General features: G+C 38.4%; 1 protein-coding gene across 2 annotated transcripts; it reads right to left on the bottom strand.

Moving 5' to 3' along the window:
* Window positions 1–612: 612 nt before the first annotated feature.
* Window positions 613–16,028, bottom strand: LOC119021224 (natural resistance-associated macrophage protein 2-like). Of its 2 annotated transcripts, XM_037101364.1 has the most exons (17): window positions 15,847–16,028; window positions 11,797–11,881; window positions 9,624–9,760; window positions 9,371–9,490; window positions 8,838–8,957; window positions 8,441–8,547; window positions 8,265–8,335; window positions 8,120–8,187; window positions 7,879–8,034; window positions 7,611–7,769; window positions 7,408–7,494; window positions 6,915–7,034; window positions 6,674–6,823; window positions 6,463–6,536; window positions 5,440–5,593; window positions 5,232–5,285; window positions 613–1,750 (listed from the first exon to the last, which is right to left on the bottom strand). In XM_037101364.1, exons 2-17 carry the CDS (start codon window positions 11,828–11,830, stop codon window positions 1,673–1,675), a joined length of 1,689 nt encoding a protein of 562 aa, XP_036957259.1. In that variant the 5' UTR covers window positions 11,831–11,881; window positions 15,847–16,028; the 3' UTR covers window positions 613–1,672. The 2 variants fall into 2 exon arrangements, with proteins under 2 accessions (XP_036957259.1, XP_036957260.1); XM_037101365.1 differs by lacking the exons at window positions 11,797–11,881; window positions 15,847–16,028 and adding an exon at window positions 11,144–11,290.
* Window positions 16,029–16,099: the final 71 nt, after the last annotated feature.

Below are 16,099 nucleotides of genomic sequence, written 5' to 3'. Positions count from 1 at the left end.
TTGAGCAGCTATCAGCCTGTCACAGAGGTATTTTTCATATTAGCAGTCTGTTGCTGAGCTAACTCTTGCACCCCACATTTGAAATTCAAACTTGTTGATGTTTTGTACAGTTACAAACTCCTCTGACACTCCTGGTACACCTGGGTCCAGTTGCCAACACACTTTCCTGTGCCAAGATATCAAGATGTCGCACTTGTACACACATCACACCTCTAACCAGATTTGGCTGTATCAATAAAAAAAAAAAAAAAAAAAGTAAGCTGCTGTAGCTACTCCTCAAAAAGCTGAAGACAAGCAAAATTTAATCCTTATAAAATAAAATTGACATCCACTTAAATTACAAGCCAAAGTGTTGTATACAAAAATAAACTACACATATATAACAAATCTTTAAAAAAAAAAAAAAAAAACTGGCCCAAATTTAACTCAGATGGAAGTTCAAGAGAAAAAATAAATACAAATAATAGAAGACAACAAATGATCATATTCTAATGATTGAGAAGTGAATCGAATCGAACAGGCTGAGAAACACGAGTTGATCAGACTCTGATCACAATTACTGCAATCAGCGCTGATCACTGACATTAAACATCTACTCAAAAATTCATGACCTAAAATTCATATATTTATTAAACGGGGAAAATGCACACATGTATTATCAGTGAAATAAGGAAATCCTACAAATGATGGCTTTAATGGCTTTGAATAGTTTACAAATAGCAGACGTTTTTTTACAACCAGTCTCCAAAAGACTTTGTAACCGACAGCATGTTACCTCCAAGAATGTAAAATAGACTGCATAACTGTACATAAAATGACATAAAACTGTCACTCTGTTATATAGTATAAAAAAAAGTTGACATAAATACCTTGTAAGCTATTCAAGTGCTGTGTTTGCATTCCATATATTAATATTAAATTAAATGTTTATTAGTCTAATATTAACATCTAGACAAATCAATCCGATTTTATTTTAATATGAAATTCAAGCATAAAAAAGGTATAAAAATTGTTAACATAATGCCGCAGCTTAGGACATTGAGGTTTTACAAATAAAATTTACATCAGACTTTGTGTATCTTGCTATTCGCACTCTAAGGGGGGGGGTGGGGTGATATTGGGGAAAATCAGATTTGTCCATTTCATGTCAGCTAAACCAGAAAGAAGGTTTAAAAAAAAGAAAAACAATAATAGACTGTCTAATCTGCAGCCTGGAGCCACACTAGAGGTCCACAACATCGGTTACTGGCTAAAAGCACTCAACTTGTGTCTCTGAACTCATGACTCTACAATGTGGAATACTGAGTTTGTTATTGTGTGATTTCTGAATGTCGAATGGCCATTTCATCACAGTAGTGTCTTGTCTTTAACTGAAGTCATGGTGTTAACTTGTAGTGGATTAGTCGTTTAAGATGTCACGGGACGCCAAATCTTTAACCCACATCTCTCTTTAGAGCCCAGATACTTCTTGCATAAACATTATTTAGCTAAGGTTGTTGAGTCGCTTGTGCTGGAAAACGCCCATCATCGATTCAAACAGCATGATCTGTCAGTGTGCTACACTGTGTGCTGTAAGGACAGTTAACAACAGGTAAGGCACAGAGCGGCAAAGACAAACACATACTGGGCGAGCTTCAGTGGTCCCACGCTTCAGTCAGGTCATCGCGTCCTCTCATCTCTCCACCGGAGTATCAGAGTCCATGTCACTCAGTAAGTAAATGTCTGTATGTCGTGACAGTCCCATTTGTGTCTGAAAGAGAGACAGGAGAGGGAGGTTTCATCAGAGAGGAGATTGTTGTTTATAGATAATTAACTCATGAGCTGAAGGGAACCTGTATTATAGACTGATTATTTTTATGATTTTGCCTTGATTTGTTGTTGAAGATGTGAAATATCAGTGATATTATTAAGAAGACCCACCTACTATGCTTACATAAAATAACCCACCCACACAATTAATTGTTACGCTTTTTGCTTATTATGACTGATGGAAGCGTCTCTGTTGATGCAGCTTATTCTTTTTAAAGTATATATAAATCTATGTACAGCAGAAAACCAGAATCTTGGGGGTTTACTGTGTTCTGGGTTAGACAACAATATGGAAAACAACTGTTCAAAGGAGGTGAACATCACAGTCAATGCTGTGTTTTGATCAGGGATTAATCGGGTCCAATCAGTTGACAATTTGAAGGTGACTGACAATTACAGTTGAATTCAGCTTGCTCACCTCAGATCAAAGTGATACTGTCCTCACTCATTCTTGGAAAGTCCTGCAAAAACACCATTTCTATAGCCTATCGTGATGTTCTGCCAACTGTGTAAACAAATACCCTGATGTGACCCTGCAGAAGTGTGTTTATTCATGGTGACACTGTAACCTGTACTGTACGTTTACTGCTAGACAACTTCTCTGCTCTGGTCTCCAACACCGGTCTGTTCTGAACACAGTTACTGTAGCCATCTCTCCTGCTCTTGCTTGACCACTCACACTACATACTGCACTGTTTCTAAAAAAAAGGAACCGCGCTGCTTTATTACCCCCTACTGGAGGATGATGTATGACTCCCAGACTCTACCATAGTTGTACATCATCACTCCATATTAGCAACAGCGCCAAATTCATTTTTTTGTCAAAAAACATTTGGTCAACAGTCTGGCTCACCAATTTCAATACATCACTAACACAGACAGAAGACGCCAACAAATGTCCATATAGCCATTGTTTCCCATTTATTACAGACACTTATCCATTCAGTCCCAAAGATGAGAAATGAGAGATAACTTCAGTGTTCACATTACTGCACTGAAGTTTTCCCTGTAACAATTCAAACTGTGCCTTTGCCATGTTTTTTCCACCACAGTGGTATTCATATGACACTGTATTTTTCAAGCTGTATGGTAGCTTGAAAAATGTAATTTACATCTCTCTCACCTGTATTAAAACCTTGAGAAACTTTAAGATTATGAGAACTTTGAACCAGTAATCAGCAACTGTACTCGATCCACCTCAATAAAGTGAACATGAAATGCAATTTCACTGAAAGAACCTGAGAACTTTTCTGTGATGGCTGAAACACACGTCTTGCTTAGATATTGCTCAGTTAGCTGCACAGTACTATTATAAACTTGCACATTTGGCTTCACTGATTTCTTCTTTTAATTTAAAAAAGTCAAACTGTTTCTGACCTTATTCAAGGTTTGGACATGATACTCTACTGCTGTAGAAGATCAATGAAAAAGCTGTTGTGCAGTTCTGCTTCTCGTGCTTCGTGTCAGACTGAAACAAGCTGTGTCAAGTCAGAGTGGGTATTTTATTTAGTCTCAGCTGTGATCTATTGAGTTTTTTTTACCTAAAACAAGTTTAATTCTGTTTGCATTGGTTTATTATATTTGCCTGTTGCTTCATTAAAATTCTTCATAGAATCAAGTCTAAAACCCAATGAACCCATTAAAAATCTACAGTAAACATTAATGGTGCTTCCATTTTTAGTGAAAAAGAAACAGACATAAATCTAAAAATAAGGGACAAACTTTGAAGGCAAGCAGAACAAATGTTTTTGGTTTTTTTCTCATGAGGATGTCTTAATAAATGAGTCAGTGCAGAGTGCTGGACACACCATAGCTTAATTCAGTAAAAGATGCACAAGAATTAACATAAACAATTACAACATTTGAATGAATCTCACCAGACTGCATGGACTGCACAAAATTACTGGTTTCAAGGGTTTAAAGATAGATTGTAGAGCAGTCTGAGACAAACTTGTGGTTTTGGGCTTTAAAAATACATTTCCTCTGTACTTGTTTTGACTCCTTTTTCTTTAACTGTTGTTTCTAGTTCCTTAACCACAGCTTTGTCATGACATTTACAACAATTATAACTATTACATTATTTTCAAGCTGCTAAATGAGAAGTTCCTTCTCATGTCTGCATAGCAGTTTAAATAAGTCAGTCCTTTCATAAATGATAACCACATGTATTGTAATACCTGTTATATCACATATTCATGTTACAATACATGTCTATCAGTCTCTTCTCCTAAAACCACAATACTAAATAAAAACATAGAATAGAAAATCATCCTGCTGTCATTTAACAAGGGCTAAATACAAATCAATATTTTTACATGTTAACCCTCACAGTCAAGAGCAACTCAACAACTCCTGCACACCATTTTGAACTTATTTCTTTCCCACTTTAACATGTCATCCAGATTATGTAGGCACTAAAAGAGGCTTGGAGGATGAAGCTGCAGTCATACCAAGCTTCACTTCACACATCTGACTTAACATTCTGCTCATATTTTTAAAAAACCTCCTTCATTCTTGACTTGGTTAAGTTGAGCAGATGTCCACACTGGGATTGAGTAGAACAAGAGAAAAAAAACTTGGACTTCACACAGGAGAAGTGACAAATGAAGTACAAGCATCAGTCATGAATGTTACTGAAACTTTAGCCACTTAAGCTTCTTTGACATGTTAGACAGGAAATCAGCTCACAACATCAAAACCCCATAGTCTAACGTTTTTAACACAAGTAGGGCTGGATCTCATTTGGTGATTTTTGGTACAGAAAGTAGGATTATTATTGTTAGATGCAAAAATCCAGTGAATCAAACTGCTACAGAGACAGTACAATGTGTTGAGATAGGATAATAGAGGATCTTGAGGTAGACTGAGAGGAAATCATACCAGAATGAGCAGCAGGACACACTGCTTCACATTATCAAGAGAGCTCACAGAGAGCAAAGTGTGCGAGGCAGCTAGCTTTAGTACCTGTCTTAAATCAAATCAATCAAAAAAAGATGATTACTTTAGGTAGATAGTTAATAAATAAGAAAAAAAGATGTTTACTGAAAACAATTGAAAAAGGATGGAAAATTCTATTTCAAATACAAATACTTGGGTTGATTATAAATACAGTTACATGTTGTATAATATAGTCATATCACAGTATGTCACTGAATACTGGTTTTGTATTTTCTGTGCTGGTGAAGTAATAATTATATTCATCGGGTACCCAAAAAGCACCATATTATGAGACCCAGCCCGACACAAAATAAACACATCGACATTAACAGATAATGTGCTTTAAGATCCTAAATGAGTACTGGTTGTGTACAGAACTCAGTGTCTCCAAGAAGAAAGAGGAATGCTGGTGGTTACTGTCCTGTTCAGCCCTAGGAGTCGTACTCAGACGGCTCCTCTATGAGCACAGCAGGTCGATTGCTTACCCTGCTGCCAAAGTCCAGGCAGGAAACACCCAAGGCAACCAAACAGTGCCATGCCTGCAGACAACGACAAGGGAAAGAGAAGTCAAGATACAACCAGCACACTTATGCATTTAAAAAACTGTATGTTTTTATTTTACTAATCTTTTTTTTTTTTTTTTTTTTTTAGATGTCATATTATGATTTTGCTTGTTGCAGTTATCACACTCACCAGGTAGCCCACAAAGCACAGATAGGCCACGGTAAGCAGAGCAGCGAAAACGTAGAGCAGCACACTGTTCAGTGACGTCACGTAAACGACCACAAAGTACATGTTGATTGCACAAACCACCAGGATGACGATGCCTCCACAGATTTTCCACACCCTAAAAAAACATGCAGTTGATTAGACCATTGGGAAATAATGTTTTTTTCTGAAATGACCAGTCAGTAGTGTGTTCCTCTAACAGTCTGACAACAGGGTACATTTGTAGTTTGTGTAACTCAATCTTGGCCTGTCTCTAAAACTGAGTTACTGCCTTGTTTTGTTTTTTTTTCCTTTTTTCTAGAAATGGAGGAACGTTCAGTTAACATAGTTTAAAATTAACTAATCTGGAGCAGAGTCAGTTTTAGTTGATTTTTTTATACTGTCCGTTATATATAGCAATTTCTTTATAAACTAGGTAGCAATAGGTATGTATAGGTAGTGGTAGTAGTAGGATGCTGCTATGAGGCCATTTAAAAGTCCAGTAAATTAAATGACGCAATCATGCAAACCTGGATTTGCGACCTCGGGGAGGGGATGGATAAAGCTACTAAGAAAGCTATATGGGAATATACGATTCATTTATCCATGGCATAAAGCAAAGGAACTATAATTCAGGCTGCTGTATCTGTATCTCCAGATATCAGCTCAACTCAGAAATAAAATGGACCCAAAGAAATTAGCTATATGTGGTGCAGTAAGGGTGGTTGGTAGTTCAATACACGCTGGTTGAATTTTCAAGGGAGTCTCTGTTGTTTTGTTATAAAAAATTTTTAAATTCATTTTTATCCATGTAAACCACCCCAGTTGTGACCTGGGACAATGCTGTGCCATTTTAACAATTGTGGAGGGGCAATGTTGGGGGAAGGGTAGTTGCTAGATGAATTTGCCTGTGGGGGGGGCTCAAAAATGAAAAGTCTGTGTATTATGTAATTAATGTTTGATTAATGATAAAAACATGTTAAAAAAAAGTTTAGATATTTCACTCACAATCCGTTTGCAAAGTCGTTCATTATGGATGTCAGACTTGTGAAGGTCAGAATTGGAATCAAAGCAAATGGAAGCTAGAAACAGAAAAGTCAACCTGAATATCTTACAGAATCACAATTTACACAACAGGAAAAGTAAAAGAAGGGTATATATCTAATGTTATATATATTGTTTTGACAGAATACATGTCAAGGGAAGGATTTGTCCTGACCTGCATGCTTTGAAGCACATTGAGGAAGTCGTTCATCCCAGTCAGATGCTGAACATCCTGAAAAATAGCTACCAGCAGTGTAGGCGTGATGGCAATAGAGCGGGTCAGCAGCACTCTGGCAAAACGGGACCACCTTAGGTTCAGGAAACCCTTAGAAAACATCAAAGTTAACTCATGAGCACACACACTGTTGTTTGTCTGTTAAACCATTCCCATGTATAAAACCAGCAGGCATTCTTACCTCCATGACAAACTGCCCAGAGTAAGTGCCTGTCATGGTGGAACTCTGTCCAGCTGCCAGGATCCCTATGGCCCAGATGTAGAGGGCTGCAGGGCCAAAGACACAGCCCAGGACCACTCCCTGAACACACCAACAGAGAAATAAGTTATCCCTCATTCATCTAACATCCCTTGATATAGGCATTGAGATGGCTCGCTTATAATGAAGATAATTGAGAAAAGAGAGCGGTTCAGAACACAAAAAGATGCATTTCAAAATTTAGAAGATTTCCAGAAGTGGCAATTGCAGGTGCATTTTTGGCCCTCGTGCTTCTTCTGTTTTTCTTCGTCTTTGATTGTAATTATAAAATGCTCAATACTCATGGCAGGTGAGGCTGCTAATCTAACTTCACAATTATCTGAATCTTGTGCTTGACTACAAAAGTAACTTATACTGTCTCAGTAAATATTCAACAGTGAGGATTTATTGTTATTGTAATTATGATCAGACATACCCCTTTGTAGATGTCCACCTCCAGTGTGTTGTTGTTGAGAGGGAAGAGATCTGTGTGAGGGCTGCCGGTTTTATTACAAGATTCATTCTGCAACCAGGGACACAAACACAAGATGGATGATGTGTGTTATTATATTCCATAATGAACAACCAAGTACTCAATAAAGAGGAGTGGATTCTTACTGTAATACTATATGTACCCACCACGTCAGCATTGGTCTTATTGTAGAAAGCCTGAGCAAAGACTGCTACGACAAAGACGTTGATGAGGAAGGAGATGAAAAGAGCGATAGTGGACTCGATGAAGAAGTACTTGTTGGCTTCCTTTACTTCCTTCTTATTCTTGCGATCAATGTCTCTAGACTGGTACATAAGAAAGATAAATGTCACTCATCCCACTAAGCTTATGGTATTAATAATACTATGTGTCAAACATTGCTTGTCTGAATATGACAACATATACACGTCTAACCTTGACCAGTGCTGAGTGCAAGTAGATGTTATGCGGCATGATGACAGCGCCTACAATTCCCACTGCCTGCTCCAGCTGCACAGGTCCACAGCCAGCACAGTAAGGTAAGAACATCCCCTTTAGCAGCTCCGCTTGGTTTGGCTTTACCAGCACATACTACAAACAGACAACACACAGTCAAACATGTCATGGTGCCTCAACAAACACTTGAAATATATTAGAAACTGTGACAATCGTTTACCTCATAACCAAAGCTAAGAGCCATGACAGTGATGAGAAAGCCAAAGAAAGCTTCGAGTTTCCTCAGGCCTGCAAGGAGACATAACATGTATCAACAACGGGACACATCGACACTGATAAGTACGTAACAATGTATGCATATGTACCATATTTGTCTAGAAAGAGGAACACAAATGTGTCTGTGATGGTGATGAGGACTCCTGCCCACAGTGGAATCCTGCAGAAGAAAGACAGGAAAATGTATTTTTTGGTCAATTATCACTATTAAAAAAAAAAAAAAAAACTTTAAAAATGTTTTAAGTGCAAGAAGTGAAGATGGTACCTGCCCACGGAGAGTAGGTTGAGAGCTATGGCACAGCCAATGACCTCCTGCATGTCTGAGCCAATAATTGCCAGCTCCACCATCATCCATAGGATGATCCGAGGAACCTGAACAAGAAACAAAATTAAGATAAACAGAGAGTAGGCCAGAGTTTAATCCTCTCTTTACTGAAGGGCATATGTCATGTTGGCTTCTCATCTTAATCACACAGAAGAGCACTACTTTTACATATTCAACAACATTTTTTTAGATATTCAACAAACTAGAAGAATACAGAATCAAAACATTTAACACTCTCAATATTCAATAAAGCTGAGTGCACTAAAAAAGGTTTATGTACAGCAAAAGAAGGTAGATGAGGTGTGTAATGAGTGTAATGAGAGTGGAGAATGCTCACCATGGGATATTGGCGGTTGCAGACTTCAGCCAGGTGCATCCCTGTGACGACCCCGAGGCGTGCAGCTAACCTCTGCAGCAGCAGCCCGATGATGGTGGCTCCAAGGAGCACCCATAGGAGCTAGGGAAGAAAGGCAAAATCAGCGAACATTTCCAAATTAATTTAATAACTACCTGTGTTTGTATTCATTTAAGACACTGGGAGGCACCAGTGAACAAATGAACAATCAAATTTATTTTTAGTAATACAGTGAAAATAATTATGAATGAAATAATAATAACTCATGGTGCATGAGATGAAGCTGATTTCTTCACTTAGAGTAATACATTGAACACATCAGTAACTTTGTGGAGAGCGCAACGAAAACCTGCAGAATCACCTCCTCAAAAGTGGTATGAACAAATGAGCTTTGCGAAAAGGCTCAACCAGATTCCAATCAAAGAGATACTCTCTGAAATCCACACCCATTAACTAGCAAATAAAATCTGAATGAGAGCACAGAATGACTAGATTATCATGTTTTTATAAATCACCTTAAAGCCAGCTTTAGCTCCAGACTGAAGGTCGGACTCAATGTTCCCTGGATCCAAGTAAGCAATGCTCATCAAAAAGCCTGGTCCAGTGAAGGCCCAGAGTTTACGGAAACTGAATACCTGAAATTTGATCCAACAAGGGTCAAACAAATGAAACATGTTTGGTTAATCAGACAATGATAGCTACTACAATTGAGCTTCAGTTTTGATGAATACTTTATATGAACAGGTAGCTGTGCAACATGGTGAGTACCTGGCTGACATTCTCGGGAATGTGCACCTTATCCTCAAAGTAGGTGGAGAAGGGTTCTTCCTGGGCCACAGGTGATGCAGGAGGAGAGATGGAGCTGTACTGGTTTGTCTGGACTCCATTGTCCTGAGGGGAGTCCTCTGACAAAAGCACAGAGAAACAGAGTGATGAGAGGAGACTAACAGAGACAAGACAGTCATTTGTAACACTAAGCTGTCTTTCCATCTCTTGTTGACCGGCTTCCTGCCAACCAAACATACAGCAACAGCTTCTGAGCAACTCAGATGCCATTAGGGCTGGAAGTACAGATTCATTAAATTATTGATACATCGGCCTATAACAATGATTAATGGATGAATAATTTAGTCTATAAAATGACGTCTTTAAATTGTTTCAATCCAAAACCAAAAGACTGTATTTGCGATCATAAATGACAAAGAAAAGCAGCAAATCTTCACATTTCAGAAGCTGGAACCAGCAATTGTTGGACAATGTCGCTCAAAAATAACTGAAATATTTAAATTATGATTGAGATAGTTGGCAATTCATCAGTTTTTAACTGACTACTTGATTAATCGGCTCATTGTTGCAGCTTTAGGTGCAACCTAACTGCATTTTTGTAGTTCGGAACATCATGTACTGATTAAGGTTTCACTTACTTGCGCAATTGCTGGGATTTGGAGATGTGCTGCAAATTATGTGTGGTTGGTAGTTATAACATAGTTAAATAAGTTAAATTCATCTAACTGTATCATGGTCCCTGTATACTGAATTTTAATTAATAAACCTGAAGTACCTGATCTCATGAAAGTAAAGAATATCATAAGAGAACAAATCAATAATCAAAACCTCCACTTTAAGTAACTTTAAGAGTTGAAAAACTTCTGAGCTCAGTCAGATCAGTGCCACACTGATACTGACTGGGTCTGAAGCTCCCTCAGTTGTATGAAGCACCTCTAAAATCTGATTAAAACTAAGCAAATGTGGTTAAACCTTGTTTTTAATTTACTATCCATGAAATACCAGTGAGGTTTTATGTCTGAGCAGAGACACATCCACAGCTCTGCCAGTCTATGAAAAAACCACACCAGACTTTTCTAGCCTCCTTCCATAAACCAAAGCACAGCTTTCTTCATTCTTTTGTCACGAAACTGTTGAAGTCAGGAGTACCTAAGACTTGTCTGGGGTACAGGAGCTCAGTTAAAGAAGGTGCATACCTTAAAGATTTGTGCTGGTTCAAAGACCAGAAGCAACCTTTGTAAAATAGTCACTGCTGATAAGTTAAAGTGCCTTAACCTCAATTTCGAAATGGCTACGTAAGTGATTTAAGACTTTAATGACACGTATTCACTCAGTCAGTAAATAAACCTTTAATCAGGGTATCCATTACACTAAACCCTACAACTCCATCAACATGTTTTATGAAAACACAATGAAAGAAAAAGGATTACATATAGAAGAGAAGTGAATACAAAAATTCAAGACTGACTGAAAAAGTTCTGCAAACAATGTAAACTACTCACTGAGTTTGGACCTCTCAGTCTCTCCTTCCTTCATCTCCAACTCACTGCTGGTCCTAGAGTCCACTGTTCCTGAACAAGGACTCTGCTTTTATATGCCTCAGCCTTTATCATCCTTTTTTTCCTCTCTTTTTTTTTTTAAGATGCCACAACGTCATTCTCACACCGTGTCTCTAAAAATGACTCTCTTGAGGAAAGGGAAGTAAACTACACACACCCCAGCACTAAATTGCTAAATCTATTCTTGTCAATAAAACACAACCACAACAAAAATAATCTGCAGAGGGACCCTTTACCCTTTAACCTTTAATGAATCAAACAGTATCACATAAGCAGTGATAAAGTTCACAAAGGAGGTAATGAGAATAAACAGTATGCAGATTCTTGAATAACTATGAAACCAAACAAACTCTAGGATCATAAGTAAAGACAAATCTTCCTTTTTGGAAATAAGTTGTCTGAGTTTTCACCATTTCTTTATGTTTAAACCATTGCACTTTGGTTACTTGCATGCAAGACAAAATGCACCCTGTTGAAATATTGTTTTATGCAGCTCTATCAGCTTGCACACTCACATAGTATGTGTTGAATATTGGGGAGCATGGCTGGTGGGTTTGTACTCTGACGGTCATGTTTCTGTTATCTTAAGCAGTTACCTTCAAGGAGGTCTCCGTCTTGCTCGGCTTTCATCAGGTCGAGCTGAGGGATCCCTGGGAACCTGAGGGATGGATATCAGCCTCCCTGGAATAAGACAACAACAGTTAGATAATCTGAAGGAGCATGAGAGACACGACTCTTGAGGGGAAAACAGTTATTAGCTCAGAAGACTGCTTTTGTGTTCCTTTGTTGTACTGTAGAAGAACTTTTGGCTTTTCTCACAGTAAGTACAAGGAACCTCATCACGAGGCATGACTGAGCAACATTTTGTTCCCTATGAAATCAACATTAAAAGTCACAAGTCATGATAATGACTCAGCAACATTAACAGCATGAAGAATGAAAAATCACTTCTTCAATTTCAATCTTTTACAGGAAGCTTTAAGTAAAGCACTGAAGCCAGCGTTTCACTTCTACCAGAGGCATCCTGCCTTTAAAACCACCACCACCAATAAACACTGTGTGAAACTATGCTGAAATGCTACACCTCAGTTCTGCTGCCACACAACTGTGTTCTATAACACTGTTCTCTGACACAGAGACTGCAGCACCTCTGAAGGCACATGACTATGGGATCATATGAGGCAAAAGTGGAGCTGAGGCAGCAGACGGAGCAGCTTTCCCAACAGTCAAGGTTTCCATAAAGGTGCCACTTCCTCCTGTTTAACATGTGCCCAGAGTAATTAGCATTATCTATGGGATAAGGTGCAAAGATAAGGTAGCTGCTCTGTAGCAACAATACATTCAACAACATGAGAATCTGAGTAATAATAAAATATCAATTTGTTTAAAATCTAAAAAATATCCTTAAAAGGATCAATTATAAAGTTAAGTCTGGGATCCTCTAATCGTTTATTTTGAGAGACTGACAGTTCTCCCCTCTCAGTAGCATATTACATGCACAAGCACCTACACGGTGAACCACCTAACCTCCTCAGCCTATGGGCAAGCTTTTCTGCAAGTTATTATTTTTTCCCCCTTTCTAATTACTTAAGCTTTCTTACTTTATATGTTATCTATGAAAAAAGATATTACTGTACTCAATGGGAATCATTAAAAAAATACTAATTAGCCAGATTTAGCAGTGAATTTTAAGCTTGTGGAGGGGCCTTCTAAAATCGACCCTGGGGCCAGATCTGGCTTCCAGCCTGGCAGTCACTTGTTCCTTGGCCGCAGGGCTCCTTCATTTTTTGTCATGTGTTCTCATGTGGCCACAGTCAGCAGTCACATACAGTCAATGAACACACTACAACATGAACATTCAAATATGTCTGCCAACCCCTTACGTTTATATCGTACACTTAACTGTAAAACCCATAAATACACAATTACACAATTCTTAACTGCACAAATAATCATTTACATTTTTGCAGGTATATGTTACAATGGAGGGAGCTTCAGCTGCATCCTTTTGCTCAAATCGCTTTCTTTAAACTCAATCAGTCTCAACAACTCCTTCAAGTCTTCAAACAACTATGTGCCCTCACACACCACCATGAACTGAATGATTTCCTCATCCCTGTTCAACGCACACTTCTTTTAACAACATTTTATCGTTTTCAGGCAGTCGAGTACCTTGTTGCAGGATCCAACATCAAGCAGTATTTCCTCTTTTTCTGCACAGAGGATGACATGTTCACTTCCCTCTTGTATAGATTGCACTAACCAGGTATGAAAGTAGTAATAGTGGGAGAAAGTGATCTCCCTTTAAGGTTTCCAATCATAAGTCAACTCTTCAGATATGTCTCCAAGTGTGTTTGTCTGATAAAGATTTCCCTTCCAAACAAAACAATTTAGTGGGTTACAGGTGATATTTTTTGTGCAGTTATTTCATATACATTTCATTGCATATATTTGCATATATTTCGTTGTGCAGCTATCTACTGTGCTATGCTCTTCCATTGCCTCCTTTGTCCCAGTACCTAGTTGAAGTTGTTGACACTGTGCACACTTCCTCTCTTCTTTTTTTCACACAAAAACAAACACACAGTAATCTGTTGCAATCACTGGTGAGTCTGACCTGTACAGATTCTGACTGACCTCTAGTCGCTGTTACAGACCCCTTGTCCCAACAGATTCTCAGGTTGGTCCGCTTAAAGTACACTGTGACACTGGACACCTCCCCACATTCACTCAGTGCCATATTAGTATGAACGCCAAATACAAATGTATCAACAGAGGAATTTGATTTTGTGTACTATCATTCTTATCTGAGCTACATCTGACATACTGGTATATATTCTGTGCTTGTCACAGTGTAACCTGAATTCAAATCCTGGTTTGTGTAACTCTCTTTGAATGTGTCGACATCATTCCTGTCACATTCCATAGGCAACCATGTGTATGTCCTGATAATAGAAAAAAATCTCCCTGTAGCTAAAGAATTGGTCAAACTGAATCCATAAAATCAAAATATCATCCAGTAACTGTATGACGTTCATAGAGGAAACATCAACTTGTGTCATCAACTGAATGAGTCATTTTGAGATTACAAAATGTTGGAAAGTTGGATTGGCCAGGTTTCTACATCTCAGTTAGACAGTAGCAAACCCTAATAGGAAAAGGAATCAATTAGTCATCCTTGCATCTAACTTCCCTCATAGCTTTGGCCTCAATGAACACAAGAGAGGCCTAATCTGCACAGAACAGCTTTTACAATCACTAAATCTATGACAACTCCCAAACTGACAAATGATCTCTAATGTTACGCCCCTAAAATTCTGACCCTTGTAGACTTGTACGCCCCCATGCAAAAAAAGACTGATTCTGAAGTTTAAAAAACTAAAAATGTACTACTGAATTAAGAATGAAGAAGCAACAACTTCTCATGACACCTTTTCCTAAAAGACGAGTTATCTCTGGCCTGGTGTAACCAGGAAATCCAAAATATACAAATGCTTGACTTTTGCAAAAGAACTGGTCCATCAAGAGCAGAACTCACAACACCAACTGAAATCATTAATGTCTACCTCTGTTCACATACAGCCATGAGCTTTTGGTCCAACCAAAAAAAAAAATACAAGCCATAACAACTCTTAAAATCGTATACAAAATCCAACATGTGTTTCGCCTTGCATCAAACCTGTTTTTCAAATTTATACAACACAATCTTCCAAATGCAGGATATATCAGTGGCATATTTATCATGGCAGTTATTTTATTTACAGTCAACTTCACTTTTAGAGCCGTGACTGGAGATAGCCATTAGAAAGTTAACATATTCAGACAGATGTAAGGCATTTGAGAAAGCTATTTTCCTGCAGTGGCGAATTAATTTCAGTAAGGTGCATCAAAGCTCCAGCAACACATGTAAAGAATAACATGTAGGCTTTTGATTTTCCAGTTAAACTCACCATGGAAGAACATTACCATGGAAGCTGGTCTTACAGTATTTGCTCTGCTTTACCAGCCAATACAATATGGCACAAAGTCAAGTATGTTAAGTAGATCTTAAGAAAATGGTACCCTTGCATCTAATTAACAGTAGTTATTTCTATGACTTTTACTGCTCAATTTATATTGAATGACTAATAATGATGACATAACTATCTTTGTTAGTGGGTCAAATCCATTAAGAGTCACCTGATGACTTCATCATTTAGGAGGATGCTCTGATTTCCACCTTTGTCACGTGAATTAAAACACAGAGAACATTCTGTTCAAGGCTGGATTTTGCCTTAAAGTGCAACGAAAGCAGTGTTGCAGCTGTCAAAGTCACCCTTGTTATGCTGCAATAGTGTCAATGATCTTACAAACTCTCTGAGGAAGCAGCAGCATTGAGAAACTGACCACAACTTAAACACATGACCTCTGGTCCCGATAACTTAGGTAAACGGTAATGTGGCTCCAGCTGAACCAGCTACTTAGGAAGTAAACCACGCTTGCTTGCTCGCTCGCTACAATGGCCATCACCTTCTGATCCAACACCTGGTGCGCTAACACCAACACCGTCAGTGCACTGTGGGCAAGCTAACAAGTTTCTATGGTATGTTAGCCGTCTGGCTGAATATGCTAACATTGCCCTTATCAAACTATGAAAGCCATCTTACCTGCTTACACCTTGTGGGAGAGTAAAATGATGGATTTTAGTTTTGACGAATAAATCTGCTTTTAAACTGACACCATCTGTGTAAAGTTGTGGGTAGCGAAGTCGTACGTAATCAAGCAGATTCCGGCAAAGTCGTATTTTTCCATGTCAACGGTAAGTTCAAGACTCAAGGCGCATGCGTCACAATGCGGCTCTGATTGGTAGACGTTTGAAGTGTCCTCGTGATAGTGGTGCCCTGGGTTTAGCCTGTCAGG

Source organism: Acanthopagrus latus, chromosome 6, assembly GCF_904848185.1.
Source record: "Acanthopagrus latus isolate v.2019 chromosome 6, fAcaLat1.1, whole genome shotgun sequence".
NCBI classification, from domain to species: Eukaryota; Metazoa; Chordata; class Actinopteri; order Spariformes; family Sparidae; genus Acanthopagrus; species Acanthopagrus latus.
The sequence above is the reverse complement of the archived record's forward strand: the minus strand, read 5'-3'. Positions and strand labels throughout refer to the sequence as shown.

What these genes read in the sequence shown, in the direction of transcription:
- LOC119021224 (XM_037101364.1), bottom strand. Translation starts at nt 11,830, where the DNA reads ATGAAAGCCGAGCAAGACGGAGACCTCCTTGAAG. An exon ending in AGACGGAGACCTCCTTGAAG is followed by an intron (nt 9,761 to 11,796) that starts GTAACTGCTTAA and finishes TGCTTTTGTCAG; the next exon opens with AGGACTCCCCTCAGGACAAT. An exon ending in CTCTTAGCTTTGGTTATGAG is followed by an intron (nt 8,035 to 8,119) that starts GTAAACGATTGT and finishes GTCTGTTTGTAG; the next exon opens with TATGTGCTGGTAAAGCCAAA.